General features: G+C 55.2%; 1 protein-coding gene across 1 annotated transcript; it reads left to right on the forward strand.

Moving 5' to 3' along the window:
• Positions 1-1,545: 1,545 nt before the first annotated feature.
• On the forward strand, positions 1,546-15,542 carry PPP1R37 (protein phosphatase 1, regulatory subunit 37; the record flags this gene model as incomplete). The annotated part of the gene is made up of 11 exons (XM_010292355.1): positions 1,546-1,643; positions 2,600-2,645; positions 5,655-5,755; positions 8,095-8,214; positions 9,713-9,863; positions 10,702-10,857; positions 12,310-12,422; positions 12,743-12,884; positions 13,356-13,522; positions 14,094-15,030; positions 15,460-15,542. Coding segments are annotated over 11 exons (2,114 nt in total), but the record flags the coding sequence as incomplete, so codon positions are not given.
• Between the last annotated feature and the right edge of the window lie 1,215 nt (positions 15,543-16,757).

A 16,757-nucleotide genomic window follows, 5' to 3' on the forward strand; every position in this document is an offset into this window, starting at 1 on the left:
CAGTGTGCTGCTAATCCATCCCCTCGCTAACCTTAATATTTCTCTTTTTTTAGATGCAGGGCTCACTCAGCCTCGGTGGATTTTCCTCCGCGGTGCTTTTTTCAGCTTCCAGGGAATTGGCAACCCGAGGCGTGCCCATGTTGCTTCGGAGGAGCAAATGCTTTCTGTTGCGTGGGGCTTTTGGGGAGTGAAAGCTGTTCTTAGGTCTTGCCTAGTTAAGCACTCGCTTGGGCTGTGTTTAAACCTTTATTGCTTTGCTTGGCTGCGTGTTAATTGTCCCCGCAAACGTCGCCGTGGTGGCCTGGGAAGGGTCTTAGGGCTAAAAACTGCCAAAAAGGTGGTTTTGGGTGGTGCAGCCAAGCCGGGGTGTGGCATTGCCTCTGCCACATGCCACTCTGACCACGTCCTGCTGCGGAGATGCCTGATGGGTTTGTTGTGAGGAGGGAGAATATTACAAGGCGGGGGGGGGGGGGGGTTTGGTTTGTTGTTTTGGGTTTTTTTTTTTCAGCAGGTAGAGTGTTTAGGTCTTCATGGAGCTCTCTGGATGTTGTAATCCTCGGGGATGGGAGGGGGGGTTGCTTTGTGCTCTGCCAGGTGAGATTCCTGGTGAATCTGGTTTCTCCAGATCGTCTTCTGACCAGGGATGGCTTTAGCTTTTGTTCGGGCCGATCGCTGAACTGAAATCACGCCAAAAGCGGAGGTGGGCATTGCCTCACGTGGCTAATGATCCCGCAGCAGCTCCTGCCGCCCGCGTCGGCTTCCCCAGCATCCGGAGCGGCAGCATTACCCGTGATTCAGGGAAGGCAGAAGCGGTGAGTAAATGCCGCTTGGCTGCTTGGAGCTGAGCTCGGCGGCGCTGAGGCAGTGACGGCAGCAAGGTGCCCCTCCTGCGGCTTCCCCATGAGGAGCTGAATTTCGAGGGTGTATTTACCAGAGGATGATAACTCTGGGAGCTTTTAGCCCATGTCTCGCTAGCTCAGGCTGACCCCCGAGTTCTCTGCGTGCTGTCGCCGGAAGCCAATTAGGGAAAATCTGGGGTTATAACATGGGGGGGGATGTGCCCTGTCTGGCACCGTGCCCACATGGTGATAGCAAAGCGATCAAGTGAAAAAACAAACGTTGAGTGAAAGTAAAAGAAAGAGGAACGTATTTGACAGCGCTATTTATTAACCACTGCAGCAACCTGCTGAGGGGGGGTCAGCGTTTGTCATCCCAGGACTTTTTCAAAAAGCTTTTCTGCTCCCAAAAGAGCAGCTCTCATGCCAAAGCACAGCGAGAGGAGGCAGGAGGTGCCAGCTGCGCTTCTCCAGCACCTTCTCTGCCCGAGCAAGACAGGGCTTGCTCTTGTAGACGTGTTCAAGCGAGCCCTGCTCGCGTTTTCCTTTGTTCCATTGTGTTTGAACATCCTTGATTCTTGCAGTCTCCTTGCAGGCTCCTCTGGCGGGTGTAAATCCTGGCGGATAGCAGTGTCCAATGAGGGAACGTGGACGTGTTGATTCCGGCAAATACAACCATAACCTTAATTCTCACCCTCTACCTTTTCAGCCCAGAATGTGACTCTCGATGAAATCATGACCGCCTATAAGCAAGCCTGCCAGAAGCTGAATTGCAAGCAGATACCCAAAGTACTGAAGCAGATCCAGGTATAGCTGGTGCTGTCCCAGCACCAAATGATCATTATTTTGATATTATATGATATTATTGATCATTTTATTACACGACTCGCCGTAGACCTTTACAGTCGCTGGCATGTCAGACAGGAACGAAGACTCTTGTTTTAATAGCACGAGTGCATTGCTGGACAGATTAAATTTGCTGCAGAGAGCAAAAGTGAAGGAGCCTGCTAGAGAAATATTGTGTTTAATTTAATGTGCTACCAGACCCTGTTTTTCCCTGCTGAAGGTGTTCTCGGGCTGCTGTGCAGGGGTAACTCCAGCCTGGCTGGCAACAGTGGGTGCTGGAGGTGGGCTCCGACATCCCCGCTCCCAGCATGCCTTCAAGTCAGCGGACAAGACTTGAATGGGCTTGTTTGCAGAGCGGTTTATACCTCAGTTGTTATTTTAAATGGAAATCTGCGCACGCGGTCGGGGCAGGGAAGCCCACAGGGAGACCGCAACAAGAACTGTGGTTTTCCCTGTTCCCATGGGGTGGAGAAAAGTCCCGTTTAAATCCTGAGGCCTGAGAGCAGCATGCTGGAGCAGCATGTTTAAAGCTTTTCCTTTGGTCTGGGAGGGATGATTTTTGCTTTTTCACCCACGGTGTCTTCACCAGGCAGCTTTGGTGCCTTCGTGTGCCGAGGCAGACCCTCATCTTCATCAGCCACCCTTCCTCCTAGAGCTCCAGGACCTTATCCCAGGGAGGGTCACCAGGTCTGCCCATGACTTGCACAGACCCAGCCTGTAAAGCGCCCTAACTGGCAGCTTTGATTTAGAGCGAACCGTGGCCTGAGAGTTGCCATATCCTCTCCATTTTGCGGGAGGATTTGCCCAATTTGTCACCTTACCTCATTATTCTAGTGCATTAATTCCCCTCCTGTTCCCCCGCCCCAGCCCCACCTTCCTCCTCCTCCTGAGTATGAAATGGTGCCCTTCTTTTGCAGGAATTTAAAGACCTGGCTCCCAGGATAGACTGCTTAGATCTGAAAGGTAAGCCCCTTTTTCCATCACCAGGGGATTTTATTTCTCTTCTGGGCAATCCTAGTGTTTCATTCCATTGGCACGGCTCTTGCTGGAGTCGTGGTCCCAGTTGGGGCTCTTGCAGGCTAGAGCAGGAGAGAAATAAGTACCAGAGGTATTTGTGTGTGAGGAGCATTAACGTCCTGGTTGAGAAGCACCAAAACAGCAGTGGAGTAGCTTCGGCTACTCGAGCAGCAGACTGTTCCTGACCACCTTCGAGGTCCCTGCCTCCTGAAACAGCTCATTCGGTCCATGAGTTAGTGCTGGGCCGGAGCAGGTTTGCTGGGATAATTTTCCATTTGATATCTTGAAACTCCTCACGCAACGGGAAAACTGGAAAGGTGTTCCAGTTAATTCTCCTTACAGCAAACATCTTTGTGAATGATGGGTTTTGTGGAGCATCTCCCATAGGTCCAGGAAGGAGAGGAAGAAGGTTGCCTTCGCTTCCCTGCAAGGTCTCTGCTAGGCAAATATTTCACAGTGGATTCTTCTTGCAGCAGGTCACAGTCTCTCTCCTGCCTTCTGCTGGTCTCCGTCCCTTCCTAAAGAGCCTCTTCTCCCACTCTGCGCTGGGGGTTGCCTCCCAAAAACAACTTGGGAGACCAGCAGCAAGGGCAGCTGCGTAGCAGGGATGCTCTACAGCGCAGCGGGGAGAAGATGGGTCAGTGTCGGCCAGAGCGTCCTTCCTTCGTGGAGTGATGGTGTTGGTATTGTTCCTCTCAGCCCTGGGTCATCCTGGCAGCGTCTGCCTCCTGCTGAGGTCCTGCCTGAGCTATCCCAATTTCCCACGAAACTTGGCGGGTGCGCAAGTGGGTGGATTTTGCTCCAGCAAACTCCAGCTTGGCTCTGGGGACAGAAGCCATCTGGGGGGGCTGCTGTGGTGGGGTTTAATCTGTAGCACTCGATGCCCGTTGTCACTTACTTAGTGTTGGGGGTGAAACCCGAAGGCTGTGGAACCACTCGGGAGCTGCTGTTAACAAACCCAAAAAACTACCTCGCTGGCGAGGCCGGGGCGTGTGGCTGATTTGCCTGGAGGGGGACAGACATGTTGCCGGAGGAGCAACAACACGAGCTCGCCCAAACACCCCCCGCAAAATAAAACCTTTTACAAGCCCCATTGCCATCATTTGGACTCAACTTTGCCAGACAGGATTTTTTTTCTTAACTTCTTACAAATCCTGCAGTTGTCGGCTGGCTGGGCCGCTGGAGCCCACATCCCCCTTCCCCTAGAAGTGGCGGTTTCTCAGAAGACCGCAAGCGAGGCAGAAGCCTGGCTGCTGGTTGCTTTATGCCGTTACACACACCATAGCCCCGGCACAGCCCAGGCTCAGCCTTCAGCGAGGGGTTCGTAGTCCCCCTCCATAGCACTTGTTTTGCGTGACTCTCCTCCACCCGGCATGCAGCTGCCTCTCCACTGCACTGGATCCCGGATCCCCCTCACAGTGGTTCTTACAACAGGAATAAAGCTCTGGGTTTATTTTAAGCTGCATTCCACCTTTTTCACTCGGGCTGGTGTCAGACATGGCCTCCTCCCACGTCGAGACATCAGGGAGCTGACGAGGGACCACAGCTCGCCCTGGTATTGAGTGAATTCCCAGTGTTGTGGGGTGAGACTGGCCCATGGCTTGGCTCTGGTGTGGAAAGGGAAATCTATTCGGGAAGCAGAGGCTGGTTCCCCATCGCTGTTGCCTTCGCTGATGAGGCTCTACCAGCTGGGGGGGCTGCCGGAGATTCTGATGGGCTACCATTTGCTGCTGCATTTTCAGCTTTCAGTGTTTCAGAGGGGATCGGTGGGGTTGCAGCACGGAGGTGATGGTGCAGCAGATCTGGCTGCCATCGCCTCGTTCTTTGTGCAGGGGACGGGATCTGCTGGTGTTAGGAGGAAAGGCAGAGCTTCCACCTCCACATTTGCAGGTCATCCCCTCCCCAAATCCCGTTTGCCTGGCAGAATCGCCCGCTGGCAATCGATGTGGCATCTAAAAGCAGCCGGCACAGATGCTTTATCGGGGAGAACCCTGTGTTTTTCAACCAGAAGTGGCTTGTGCAGTGATACAGAGGGAGTTGCAGCCCTGTAAGCCAGTAGGGATGAGCTATCATGGCCTGCCTGCAGGCTGGCGAGCACCTCGGGCCTCAGAGACTTGCTGCTGCGCAGGGCTGGTGTGAGGATGGTCCTAGAAATAAGAAAATAAGTAAGTAAATAAAAAGCCCAAAGTCTTGGGAAACGTTCTTGAGGCAGCTTGTGCCAGCACTTCTGTAAATTGAAATGTGAATAATTTAATTTGTTAGGGGTAGCAAAACAGTATCTGTTTACAGTGTGTGTGCACAGATTTAATTTTAACCCTGTGGTGCTTTTATACAGCAAAAGGAGTAATCAGCTGGCTGTTAGTTTGTCAGCAGAAATGCTTGTAACATAATTCCAGGTGGACTGAAGCTGGCAAGGGGCTGGCTCGGGAAGAAGGCTGTCTGCCCAGCAGGGAGACAGAAATTCTAGTTTCCTGTGACTTTTAGGTGGCGAAAGCATTGCTGCTGTGGCTGATCCGTGTTGGGTCAGCAACCGCACTGGTTTTCCAAAAATCCTCTGAGCTCGCTGTGTGTAACCGAGCAAGAGACATCCTTTCCAAAGTCTCCCTGTGGATCCCTCTCCCAGCTTGTGACGCTGCTGGGGAGCCCTGGCATGGCTTTTGGGGCTCCCTGCGATGGCCAGTCCCCATCTGTTAATGAGAAATACTCATCTGAGGTGATGTTTTCTGCTGCTGGGCCAGGCCCACATGAAAAAATCAATGTGAATGCCCAGTATTGGGCTTGAATTTCCCTTCGGGCAGGTTGTGTGAAAGGCGGGCTGCCTCCAAACGGGGGAGAAAGTTGCCTTTCCACACATCCTCTGTCCTGCAGCTTGGGGCTCTCGACCTGATGGCTGTACATGCTCTGCGTGTTGCATGCTGAGGCACCTAAATTGACCTTATTCTGCTCCTTCCCCAGGGGAGAAACTGGATTACAAAGCCTGCGAGGCGCTGGAAGAAGTTTTCAAGAGGGTCCAGTTCAAAACTGTTGATTTGGAGCAAACGAGCTTGGATGAAGACGTAAGTGGCCATGACCTCTCCCAGCTTCTCGTTCCTGTTTCGCAGCTCACACAAACCACGTGTTTTGTGGTCAGTCCTTAGCTCCTCCTGGGCACTGACTTATTTTTTGCGGGCTGTACTGCGTGGCTGTACCCGCCTCTTCATACCCACACTCTTATTTAGGTCTGCTAGTGCAGCGTCTGCTGCTCCAAAAGGAAGAGGTTGACTGCTCACTTTGAAGCCTGCATGGCCATGAAGCTCCGAAGCGTTTTAAATAGATATTTTAAAAGCTGTTCTGAATGCTGAGGGGATTGCGGGTAGCTCTCAGATGGCTTCCTGGGGCTGAGGATAAAGTTCAGGCTCCCTTCTGCACGTCCCATCCCAGCATGCCTTCCTCCTCCCTAACAGTGCCTGGGGCCATGAGTTCGAGTCCCAGCAGGTAAGTGGAGGAGGCTAAAAATTAAGGAAAATTAAGGAATTAATCATTCTAGCCATCTCTGATCCCAAGTTCCACTTGCCCCAGAGCATCCCCTTTTCAGTCCTTGCATCTTCAAGGATGTTGTTTTTCCTGCATCGTCCATCCCTGTCCCAAACTTGGCTTCAGACCTGTCTTGTCTGTGTCTGCTTGGAAGCTCTTGATGCTTTTTTTTTTCCCCCCCATCTTTTTTCCCTCAAGCAGCACTTTGGGAAGATTCAGCAGCCACGAGCTTCTCGGGGCCCCTGCCCACATCCAATACAAAGTGGGGAAAAATGTGACTTGGATCCCGTGATGGCGCTGGCTCTGAGCTGCGGCGGTTTCTCGCTGACCCCATTCCATCCTGGGGCTATGCTGACGCAGCCAGTCCGGATCCCGCCTGACTTGGGCACTGGGGGCATGATCCTGCGGGGCTGCCTGGGGGGGCCATGGCCACAGGACAGGGCCATTTGGGGGATGGATGAGTCCCCTGACGATGCCACAGCCTGGTGAGGGACCTGTGGCTGCAGAGCAGGGATGGGCTGGCTGAGCTCGTGACACCTTTGGCTGTAAAATGATCCTGTACTTCGTTTCACTCGTTATCTTGCAGGAGGAACAATTATATGTTAATAATTTAAACATATCACGTGGCTTCAGAGCTGCACGATGTGAGCAGAGAGATTGCAGACCTCAGTGCTTTATGCTTTTCCTCTTCCAGTTGCATTGAGCAAGACCGTCTACCAGGGCACAAGGTGACCGACGTGTCTCCGTGTCTGCTGCCGGGGAAGACAGCCACAGAGGGTTAACCCCAGCCCCGAGACCTCCCGCTCCTGTCCCCATCCCTCCAATTCATCAGCATCAGCAGCCTTTTTCACCCAGCTGCGTCACGCTGGGGACTTAGTCACCCAGTAGTCAGATTCTTCTCCCTCTCATTTCCTGCCGATGAGCATCCCATTTCCAGCAGAAAGTCCTGTTGTTCCCTGAAGACCTGTTCTTTCTCTTGTTTGCCTTCATGCTGCTATTTTCCAGTCCTCCAGGTCTCTCTGCATATTTTTCCTGGAAGCCTTGCAGCACTTTTGTGGCTCTTCTCTGCCTGCTCCAGCATATGTTTCAGATAATTTTCTCCGAAGAGGCTCATTATGTCATTAAGCAAATTGTTCCGCTTCTGCTCTAGGAGCTTTAGACATTTCACAGGCGCGAGTCCTGCTCTGCTTTCACTCCTAACCCTGCTATAAATCTTGGGGTTTATACCTTTTTTTTTTTTTTTCACTCTGATTGGATTATCAGGTGGTTTCTTGGCTGGAGAAGTGTTGCTGCTGCCTGCGGACCTGGATAACCCTGCAGGGAGCAAACAAGGTGCCGAGCTGATAGCCCAGTCTCAGCTCAGGTTGAATATCCATGGGCGGGGGAGGGGAACCAACCAACCACATTTTCCAGTGTCCTTGGAAGTGTCATTTGAGTGCCTGTGCATCCCTAGTGCCATAACCTGCTCTGGACGAGTTCGCTTTCTCTCCTGGTGCCAAGAGGTGCAGGGTGGGGGTTGAATCCCTCAGCAGGGTGCCATCTCAGGCTCGCTCGTGGAAATCTTTCCCTGCAGGCTTTACCTCAGCAGGCAGGCAGCTCCGACAAAGCGCCTCCGACAACACAGCCTGTGGCAGGAATGGCTGCACTGGAGCCGTCATCCCGTCCCAGGCCGTGCCGGGTCCCTGTCTGCCCCAGTGGTGGTCCCGACGGTGGGGACACTGGGAATATGGCAAGATGCATTTTTTTTTTTTTAAAACACTGCTGGAGCATCCATGGGCAGCAAATCTTCAGCAAACCTCTTTTTTTTATTTCTCCCCGCCCTGAAACCCCACACAGCCATTGCCCACCAGCTTAACATAGCTTTTCTGTGCTTGTTTTGCAGGGTGCCTCGGCGTTATTTGACATGATTGAGTATTACGAGTCAGCGACGCACCTCAACATCTCCTTTAACAAACACATCGGCACTCGAGGCTGGCAGGCAGCTGCCCACATGATGAGGAAGGTTTGTGCTCGCTTGTGAATGTTTTTGGCCCGTGCTTTAACTCCCTGAGGCTACATCGGTGGTCTCTCGAAAGAGTCCTGCATGCTTCCCGAGACCATAGGTGTAGTTTTCTGCTCACCTGTCCAGAAGACCACCCAGGTCAGAGCAACCTGGTTAGCCCAGACTCAGAGACAGGGGGTTAAAAAAAAAAATCACCCTTCCCACCTGCCCTGAGGTTGCTTAATGCCTCAGTGAGCACCCGGAGCAGAGAAAATGGAAATACAGATCCTAGCAAGGAAAAAGAGCAGGCTGTTATTAGTGGCATGCTTGCAGGGTCAGCTTCTCGAGCTGGGTATTCATTATCTTTACAGCAGGATGACTAGTGCCAGTGTTTGGCTTTGCAGGGCTAATTAACCTCATTGTTCAGCACTTGAGTTCACTCTGAAAGCTGAGCACAGAGGAGGCAGCGTCTCATGCTCCCCGCTCAGGGCGTGGTGCAAACCACCCTCGATCTGCAATTACCTCTCGACCTGCTAATTTTCATTTTGGCACTGCCAACGTTTCGCCCAGCACCCACTGCATTGCACAACTCCAGTTGGAAAACCTGCGTCCCGGTAGCATTCCCTGCCATGCAGCCCTTGGCGGTGGGGCTGCTATCAGGAACTGGAGCTTGCACGGTTCAGGCAATGCCTGCCCCGTGTTTTCGAGAGGCCAAATAACACCACGCGGTGCTGGCTGACCCCATAGTTGGGGGGTGCTTTAAAACTGTCTGCCTGTACACGGGTGCGGTGAAGGAGCTTGAGACACCTTTGGGATGTCTGTGGCCCTTGGTGCTCTTAATTTCTGGGTAGGCAAAGGAGAATCCAGAGGTGTAAAAGGGCTTAAGTTAGCATGGAAGATGGTAAATCAGAAGCCATTGGCATGCTTTGGATCTCGAGCAGGAATAGATGGCGTGTGTGAAGCCGGGGAGGGATCTTAGGGCTTGGAGGCAACTCCCAGACAAGAGGCGCATGGCTTGACACCTTCCCAGACCCTGGATTTGGAAAGCTCAGGGCAGCACATACTTGGATGTGTAAGGACGAGGGAAGCTTTTCTTTGAAGAACGTGGTGTCGCTGCGGTCACCTGAAGTGCATCTTCCCCGGTGCCATAGCTTGAGGGTGATGGCAGACTCAGTGTGGAGGCGATTCTCTGGGAGACAAGGTGTTTATCTGGAATTGTGTGATTTGAATGTGGAGCTCAGTGCGGGCTGTCCCAGCACACAGGGTTATCTGAGAGGTTCCTTCTGGCTCTTTGCCTCTTATCTGAAGCCTGTGGGGTGACCAAAACGATGTTTCAGGTGGGCGTTAAGTCATGCCAGGAGTTCTTATCTGAGCTGCCCGGCTGCAGCACTGGTGACCAGGATGGGATTTGGCCTGTAAAATAGCTTGGCCTTAAACCCAGTCTATAAAAACAGCCAAAAAATCAGCAGCAGAGGCTGTGCAGGGCCAAGTGTTGATCCCTTTCATGTCTTCCTTGCAGACAAACTGCCTGCAGTACCTGGACGCCCGAAACACGCCCTTGCTGGACCACTCGGCGCCCTTCGTGGCGCGTGCCCTGCGCATCAGCAGCAGCCTGGTCGTCCTGCACCTGGAGAACACCAGCCTCTCGGGACGCCCACTCATGCTGCTGGGTGAGTCACCGGAGAGTGGGCACTGATTTCAGGCACCCACAGTGCCTGCCCGTGTCCCAAAACACGGCGGGATGCCGGGTGCACGGGGCAGAGCAGTGCCAACACCGGGCTCGCCATCCTGGCAACGCACAGCAAAGTCTCGGGGTAGTCGCTGCCTGCGTGCCCGTGCTGACGCATGACAGCGCCTGTGTCTGTCCCAGGTGGGAAGTCGGGTGTTTCTGTGCCAGCCCAGCCTGTGGGCAGTGGGTGTAAGACAGTGCTGGGCGGCCCCCGTTGTTAAGCTAATGAATTAGCGATAACTCATGGCGGTGTTGTGATAGCAGGGATGAGCTAAGGGTTCTGGCGGGGGAGCGCGTCTGGGGTTTAATTGTTCGCTAGGTTAGCCTAGCTGGAAAAAGGTGATGTGCTGGTGACAGCACGTGCCCTGCGTGAATTGATACCAGCTCTGGCCATGTGCAGCCCCTTCATGCCGGAACAAGCCACCGTCGCTTCCCTCTGTGGAAAGGGAGGGCAAAAAGGGGCTTGTGCAGGGCCCTGCTGCTGCCAAACAGCTCAGACATCCAGCCGGTGTCCCGGCTGTGACCACGGTGGGTGCCAGTGCAGCCGCAAGCGTGTGCTGGGGGCTGCACGCTCTCAGCCGCTGCCTGCGGCATCACTTTGGGCTCGGACGGGCACAAGCGCTTATAACAGCGCTGCCGGGATGCTTCCGAGCCCGCGCGTTCTGTGGAGGCCCTGACTACTGGTGAGTAACCATGCAGGCATGCCGGCCAGCAGCGCCTCTTCTCAAGCTGTCCCGGTGTGGGATGCATATCGAGGTGCTGGTTTTTTGCTTTTTCAGCCACGGCTCTGAAGATGAATGTAAACCTGCGGGAGCTGTACCTGGCCGATAACAAGCTGAACGGGCTGCAGGACTCTGCTCAGCTTGGCAACCTGCTGAAATTCAACTGCTACATCCAGATACTCGACCTGAGGAACAACCACATCCTGGACTCGGGTGAGGCCCCTCGCTGCTCCTTCAGGCAGAGCCCCAATTCCCTGGATTTTTGACCCAGTTTTAAGGTGGTGAGGAACTCAGCTGTGGGGTGCAGAGCTCGAGGGGCTGCCAAGGGCGGCTCCCAAGCTGAGATGAAGCAGGAGTGGTGCACAGAGCAGCTTCAACATGTCAAAAGGATTTTGTCAGGGTAAACCTCCTTTTTTTTTTTGTAGCTAAGATCGTTAGAGAAACTTTGATTGCTTCCTGGGCTGGGCTGCAAGGTGCATGGCAGCTCCTGAAGGCAGGAGAGGTGGGGATGCCTCTTGCCTTGGAGTCGCGTCTTTCGGCTCCTTCCATCTCTTGCTCCCATCTGGTTTTTCTCCTCTCTGCTCCCTGGAGCCAAATGAGCGGCCAAATCTAATATCAACCCAGGAATTGCAAAACCATCGCCACCCGGACTTCAGTCCCGGCAGGTTCTCGTCAGCGATGCTGATTACTCGGCCGAGTGCCGTGGTTTGATCAAGGAGCTGCGCTTGCTCCGCACCAGCTGTCCCGGCTGCCTTTGCGTTGGGTATAAAGGTAGCCAAGCATGACCGAGTCGGATGTCACTGGTGCTGTTGTGGCCACCCGTGCTCCCAGACGGGTCCCACCCTAAAGTGCAAATATTAATTTGCCGCCTTCCAGGTCAGCTGCCACGTCCCTCGCATCTTTGGGTGCTTAATAACGAGCGGCGCTGGACCTGTACGTGTCGGAAGTCCCTTGCTGGGCGTTGCTGTGTGTTTCCACAGCATTGCTGGCGTTGAGCTGCTGTGCACTTATCAAATAAGTATGTTTGCAGCAATTTAACATGGTGCCTGCCATCAGCTTGGGCAGGGTTGGGCCAGGAGGGTGTATGGAGAACGGTGGAGGATTCGCCTCTGCAAACTGCTCCGTGAGCCCATGTCTGGCGAAGGAGGAGGACGGTGACCCAAAGGAAGGAGTGCCCGCACAGCCTCCAGCCTCTGCCGGCCACCGGGTGCCACCCTGCGTCCCCCCGGTGCTGCGGGCAGGCGGAGGAGTGGGCAGGGGGTCACCCTGAGCCCACGGCCAACCCCAAGCGCCCCATGTCCCCACACCTCTGGGTCCCTCCCCGTTTTGCACCCTACTCCAAAGGCTCCAGCTAGCCCTAATTAATTTTATGTGCTGAGAGGTTTAATTGCCTGCTTGCACACACGGGAGTGATTGTGCTTTGCCTGCAGCTGAGCTCAAATCAAGCAGCCGGGGGAAGGGGTTTGGAGAGAGGACGGTGTTTGGAGACACCGCCAGCACCGCAGCCTGGCTTAATGATGCCATGGCTTTTCTCCATCACTGCCCGGGCGCCGTCATCCTGCCTGTCCATCCTACCCAGGATCGGGCAGTGCCTGAGCAGAGGGATGGATCAGAGGAAGCAAGCAAAGCGCTGTCGGAGCCGGCTGACCCCCAGCTGTTTTGCAGGCTTGGCATACATCTGTGAAGGGCTGAAGGAGCAGCAGAAAGGGCTGGTCACTCTGGTTTTGTGGAACAACCAGCTGACTCACACCGGCATGGCCTATCTGGGGATGACACTGGTGAGTAGATCTCGGCACCTTCCTGGAGGTGATGGCTTACCAACGGGTGTTCGGCTTTGCTCCTGGAGAGATGTCTCTCCCATGACCGCCGGGGCCAGATCCGGGCAGTGGTGGGAGCTACTGGCCAAGCGGGTCAGGATGCCATGCCCCTGGTGCTGCATCAGAGGAGAACCTGTCCCTTGTCCCCCTGCGCTGCTGCTCAGGTGTCCCTGGGCTCGGCAGTGTGACTAGAGGAAGAGCCACGAATTAAAGCTGCTTAGGCTTGAGACAGATGCACCGTCCCGTCCGCCTCGAGCTGTTTTTCCCCTGGGTACTTGCAGCCTCACACACAGAGCCTGGAGACCTTGAACCTGGGCCACAATCCCATCGGGAATGAAGGTGTCCGCAACCTGAAGACTGGGCTGATCGGGAACCGCTCCGTCCTTCGCCTGGGCTTGGCGTCCACCAAACTGACCTGTGAAGGTGGGTGGAGGCCGGTGCCCACTGGCTGTGCCAACCGTGGCCCCGGTTCGGCTGGCAGCTTGCCCGCCAAAAGCTCTGTATTCCCTGCAGAGCTTCCCTTGCTCTAGAGCAGCACGTGGGGCCCGCTCTGGTCCTTGAAAAGGTGTCTCAATCTGGCTCAGCTCAGCCCTGCGACTGCGTGGAGTCCCTGGGGGGGACGCGGCCCAACTCTAACCAAAACACTCTAGTTGGCCTCTCCAAGGCCACCTTGTCCTGTGGGTTTGGTGCCTCAGGCATCTTCTATGCCCCGTGGAAACCTTTTTGCTCAGCATGCAGGGTGCCTGGGAGCCAGCACCCAACTTCTGCTGATGTCCCTCGTCCTTCCCAAAATACTGAGCTCTGCTAGATGCTGCCCTGAGGAGCACCATCAGGGGACCGGCAGTGTCACGGCTTGTTCCCTGCTGTCACCAGTGCCTCTCCCGTTCCTTGCAGGTGCTGTGGCAGTGGCGGAGTTCATCGCAGAGAGCCCACGGCTGCTTCGCCTGGACTTGCGAGAGAACGAGATCAAGACGGGCGGCCTCATGGCATTGTCACTGGCTCTGAAGGTCAACCACTCGCTGCTGCGCCTCGACTTGGACAGGGAGCCCAAGAAGGAGTCGGTAGGTAAAGCACCCACTCACCCACCCCTCTCTTGCCCTTTGGGGATTCTCGTTGAGCCCCCAGGCAGGAAAACACCATCCTTGAGGGTGACGCCTCCAGGCTTCTGCTCAGTTCTGCCGCTTTCCCGTTTCTCGGCTGAAATTAATTCCTGCCCAGCCTACAGCCACGTGGTTTTGTGCGAAGCCTGGCCTGTAAGATAACAGCTGCTTGCCGGCCAGCAGCCCTGCGCTGGGATGCTGAACACACTCTGACACCACCACTCGGGTCGGGGGCATTTCTGGAGGTCCCAGACAGCAACCATCACTCAGGGTCCTGCTCTGTTTGAGCATCCCCTGGGACAGGAATCCCACGATCCTGGTGGTGATTGCTTTAAGGAGAAGCCCTTGGGGAACTCAGTTCTCAGGCGATTTAATTGGTTTTGGGGAAACGTCAGTCATGTCTTACAGGGGTGGGGGAAGAAAAACACCCTGTTACGGTGTGCCTGGATGGAAAATAAACGTGGAGCCGATTGTTCCCAGACTGCTCATTTCTGAATGTTCCAAATGAGCGACAGTTTCTCTTCCCTCCCAGGTAAAAAGCTTCATCGAAACCCAGAAGGCTCTCCTGGCCGAGATCCAGAATGGCTGCAAGCGCAACTTTATTCTGGCCAAAGAGAAGGAGGAGAAGGAGCAGAAGCTGCAGCAGTCAGCCTCGATGCCGGAGATCAATGTGACGGAGCCTCTGGAGGAGGGTCCAGCAGAAGACAGCCAAGACGGCAGCGCCACCTCTGCTCCAGAAGAGGGGGAAGAAGCTGGAGAGACCCTGACAGCCTCGGAGAATGGGGACACAGAGCCAGCAGAGGACGACGATGATGATAGAGGCGACGTGACAGACTCCGATTCGGACACGGAGGAGGAGGCAGACACTGCTTTAGCGACAAAGGACTTGAGCGAACCGCTGAAACACCCTGACTCCGCCGACGGCACTACTGTGCCCCAGGCGCTGCTGTCCCCGGAGAAGCTGAGGGACCACCCGCCCCCTCTGCGCATCGCAGAGGAATCACAGTGTGATGCCAGCACAGGGAGTCCTGCCGCCTCTCCAGCCTCTGCATCCTCCCAGGGAAATGAGAGAAGGATTTCGGTTTCCAGTCCCGGGCGAGGCCATAAAATCTTTGTGGTGACGCGAGTGGAGAGTCTGCCAGAGCGAGCTGCTGATGCCATGCACCCACGGGAGGATGCGGATGCCACCGTGAAACCCACTGAGCCCCAGAGCCTGGCTCTGGCCACAAAACCTGAACTCCTGGCACCCCAGGTGGATGCAGTGGTTCCCGAATCCACTGCCAGCTTGGCAACGGTGCCGGCAGCACCGAGCACCAGCTCCGACCCCAAGTGGGACGACCCCACGGCCTGCGAGAGTGCAGCTCATGACACTCCCCTCCTCAATGGACTGAAGACGGATTTCGCGCGAGCGCTGCCAGAGGCGTCCTCGGACAGTGACGAGAAAATGGGGAGCTGCGCTGCTGAGCAGGGTAAGAGCTCCAGAACAGAGTCCCGCAATCCTTGAGGGTCCTGAGCCCACCTCTGGCCACTCTCCCCCAAAATAGCTGCAGGGCAGCATGGTGGAGCCCAGGATGAGTGCGGAGCCGTTCCCTGTGCCAGTGTCTTTCCAGGGTTTTAAATTCCCTGCTGTTTTTCTGATGGGATGCCCATGCGTGCAGTAATTTTGTTGCTGGGGAAAAGGGCGGGGGTTTAACCCAAAGTGAATCTCCCTGCATGTTCTTTGAAGCGCTCCTTTATTAGGCTTCCCAGTGAGCTGAAGTTAATGCCCTGCGGGAAGCTCGTTGAGCCTCTTTGTTAGTGGTCAGGCTACCATGTTGCATTTCCCCCGCGCACATTTGAGGGGCGGGTGGAACTAGGAAGGCAGATGGGCAAAGGGAACGGCGTCCATTTGCTTGCAGAGCTGGGCCACTCCAAGAACGAGCGGGAGCTGGAGGAGCTGCTCCTCGAGGCCAGCCAGGACGCAGGGCAGGAGCCGCTGTGACCACAGGTGAGCAGGGACAGGGGCTGAGGACAGCCCTGGGAGCATCCTGGGGGGGCGGGGACCCCGTTGGCACTCTCCTCCTCTCTCGCAGGTCCTCAGGGCCATTCGGCACCAAGGGGAGGCCCTGGCATAGCTTTATTCTCTTCCCACTCCAGACAATGATTAAGGAACCAACCTTGGGCTCCAGGACAAAGGGTTATTTTAAAATTCTTTTTTCCCCAAACAGTTTCCTGCCCCTGGACTCTCTTCCCCAGGCATCGGATTTGCCTCCCCTGCGCAGAGGGACCCTTCCGTGTCCCCAGGGCGATGGAAGGAAGGAGAGCACAGAAAAATGACCCAGACAGGGACGTCCCAGCTCCCAGCCATCCCTGCCCTCGCTGGACGCTACCTGACACCTTTGCCTTTTCTTTTTCTATCTTTTTCTGAGGAGGAAATACTGTGCTGGGGCGAGGGCAGCACGGCATCGGTCCCACAGGGAGATTAAAACCACACACTACAGGGACTGAGGCGCTGGCGGCACGTGCTGGGAGAAGCATGAAGGGCTGTGTGGCCGTGCTGCTGTCGCCCACGAAAAAAATCCCAAGGACGGGCTGCGTCCGCAGCCACAATGGTTATTTATTTTTAGTTCCCTTTTTGGTTCATTTGTTTGTTTGTTTTTGGTATATATTTATCATCAGCTGCAAAGTTACTGGGTGGGGAGTTAGAGGATGGTGTTAGAATCAATGAATTCCTTCTGGGCGAACCTGCAACTGAAATCCTGCTCCTGGGCTGCCAGAAAAAAAAAAACAGAAACACAAAAATTGGTGGAACACCCCCGCCTTCCCTGCAAACCCCCCCAGGGGCTGCTCCGGCTTCCAGCGGGGCCGGGGAGCTGTCAGGCCATGAGCCGCTTACCGTGCCGGCATGGCTGGCTGCAAGTGTCTTCCCGCCGAGGTGAGAAAACCCCCATTTGCCGGTGTGGGGTGGAAATCCAAGGTGGGAACGCATCGCGATGGCAGGAGCTGCTTCCCGGCTAGACGCACGACCCTTGACATCCTCCATCCTGGGTTCCCAGCCCAGGGATCCCTGGGGAAAACCGACGAGTGAGGGGCTGCAGCAGCCCCAGCGGGGGGTGGGTGTCTGCTGGCCCTGACCCCTGAGCTGCCCCCATCTCCCTGCACTCCCCAGGGACCGCCGAGCCCCTCCGGGCCCAGCGGCCGATTTTCTCAGGGAGGG

This window comes from Phaethon lepturus, unplaced genomic scaffold (genome assembly GCF_000687285.1).
Source record: "Phaethon lepturus isolate BGI_N335 unplaced genomic scaffold, ASM68728v1 scaffold31518, whole genome shotgun sequence".
Classification (NCBI taxonomy): Eukaryota; Metazoa; Chordata; class Aves; order Phaethontiformes; family Phaethontidae; genus Phaethon; species Phaethon lepturus.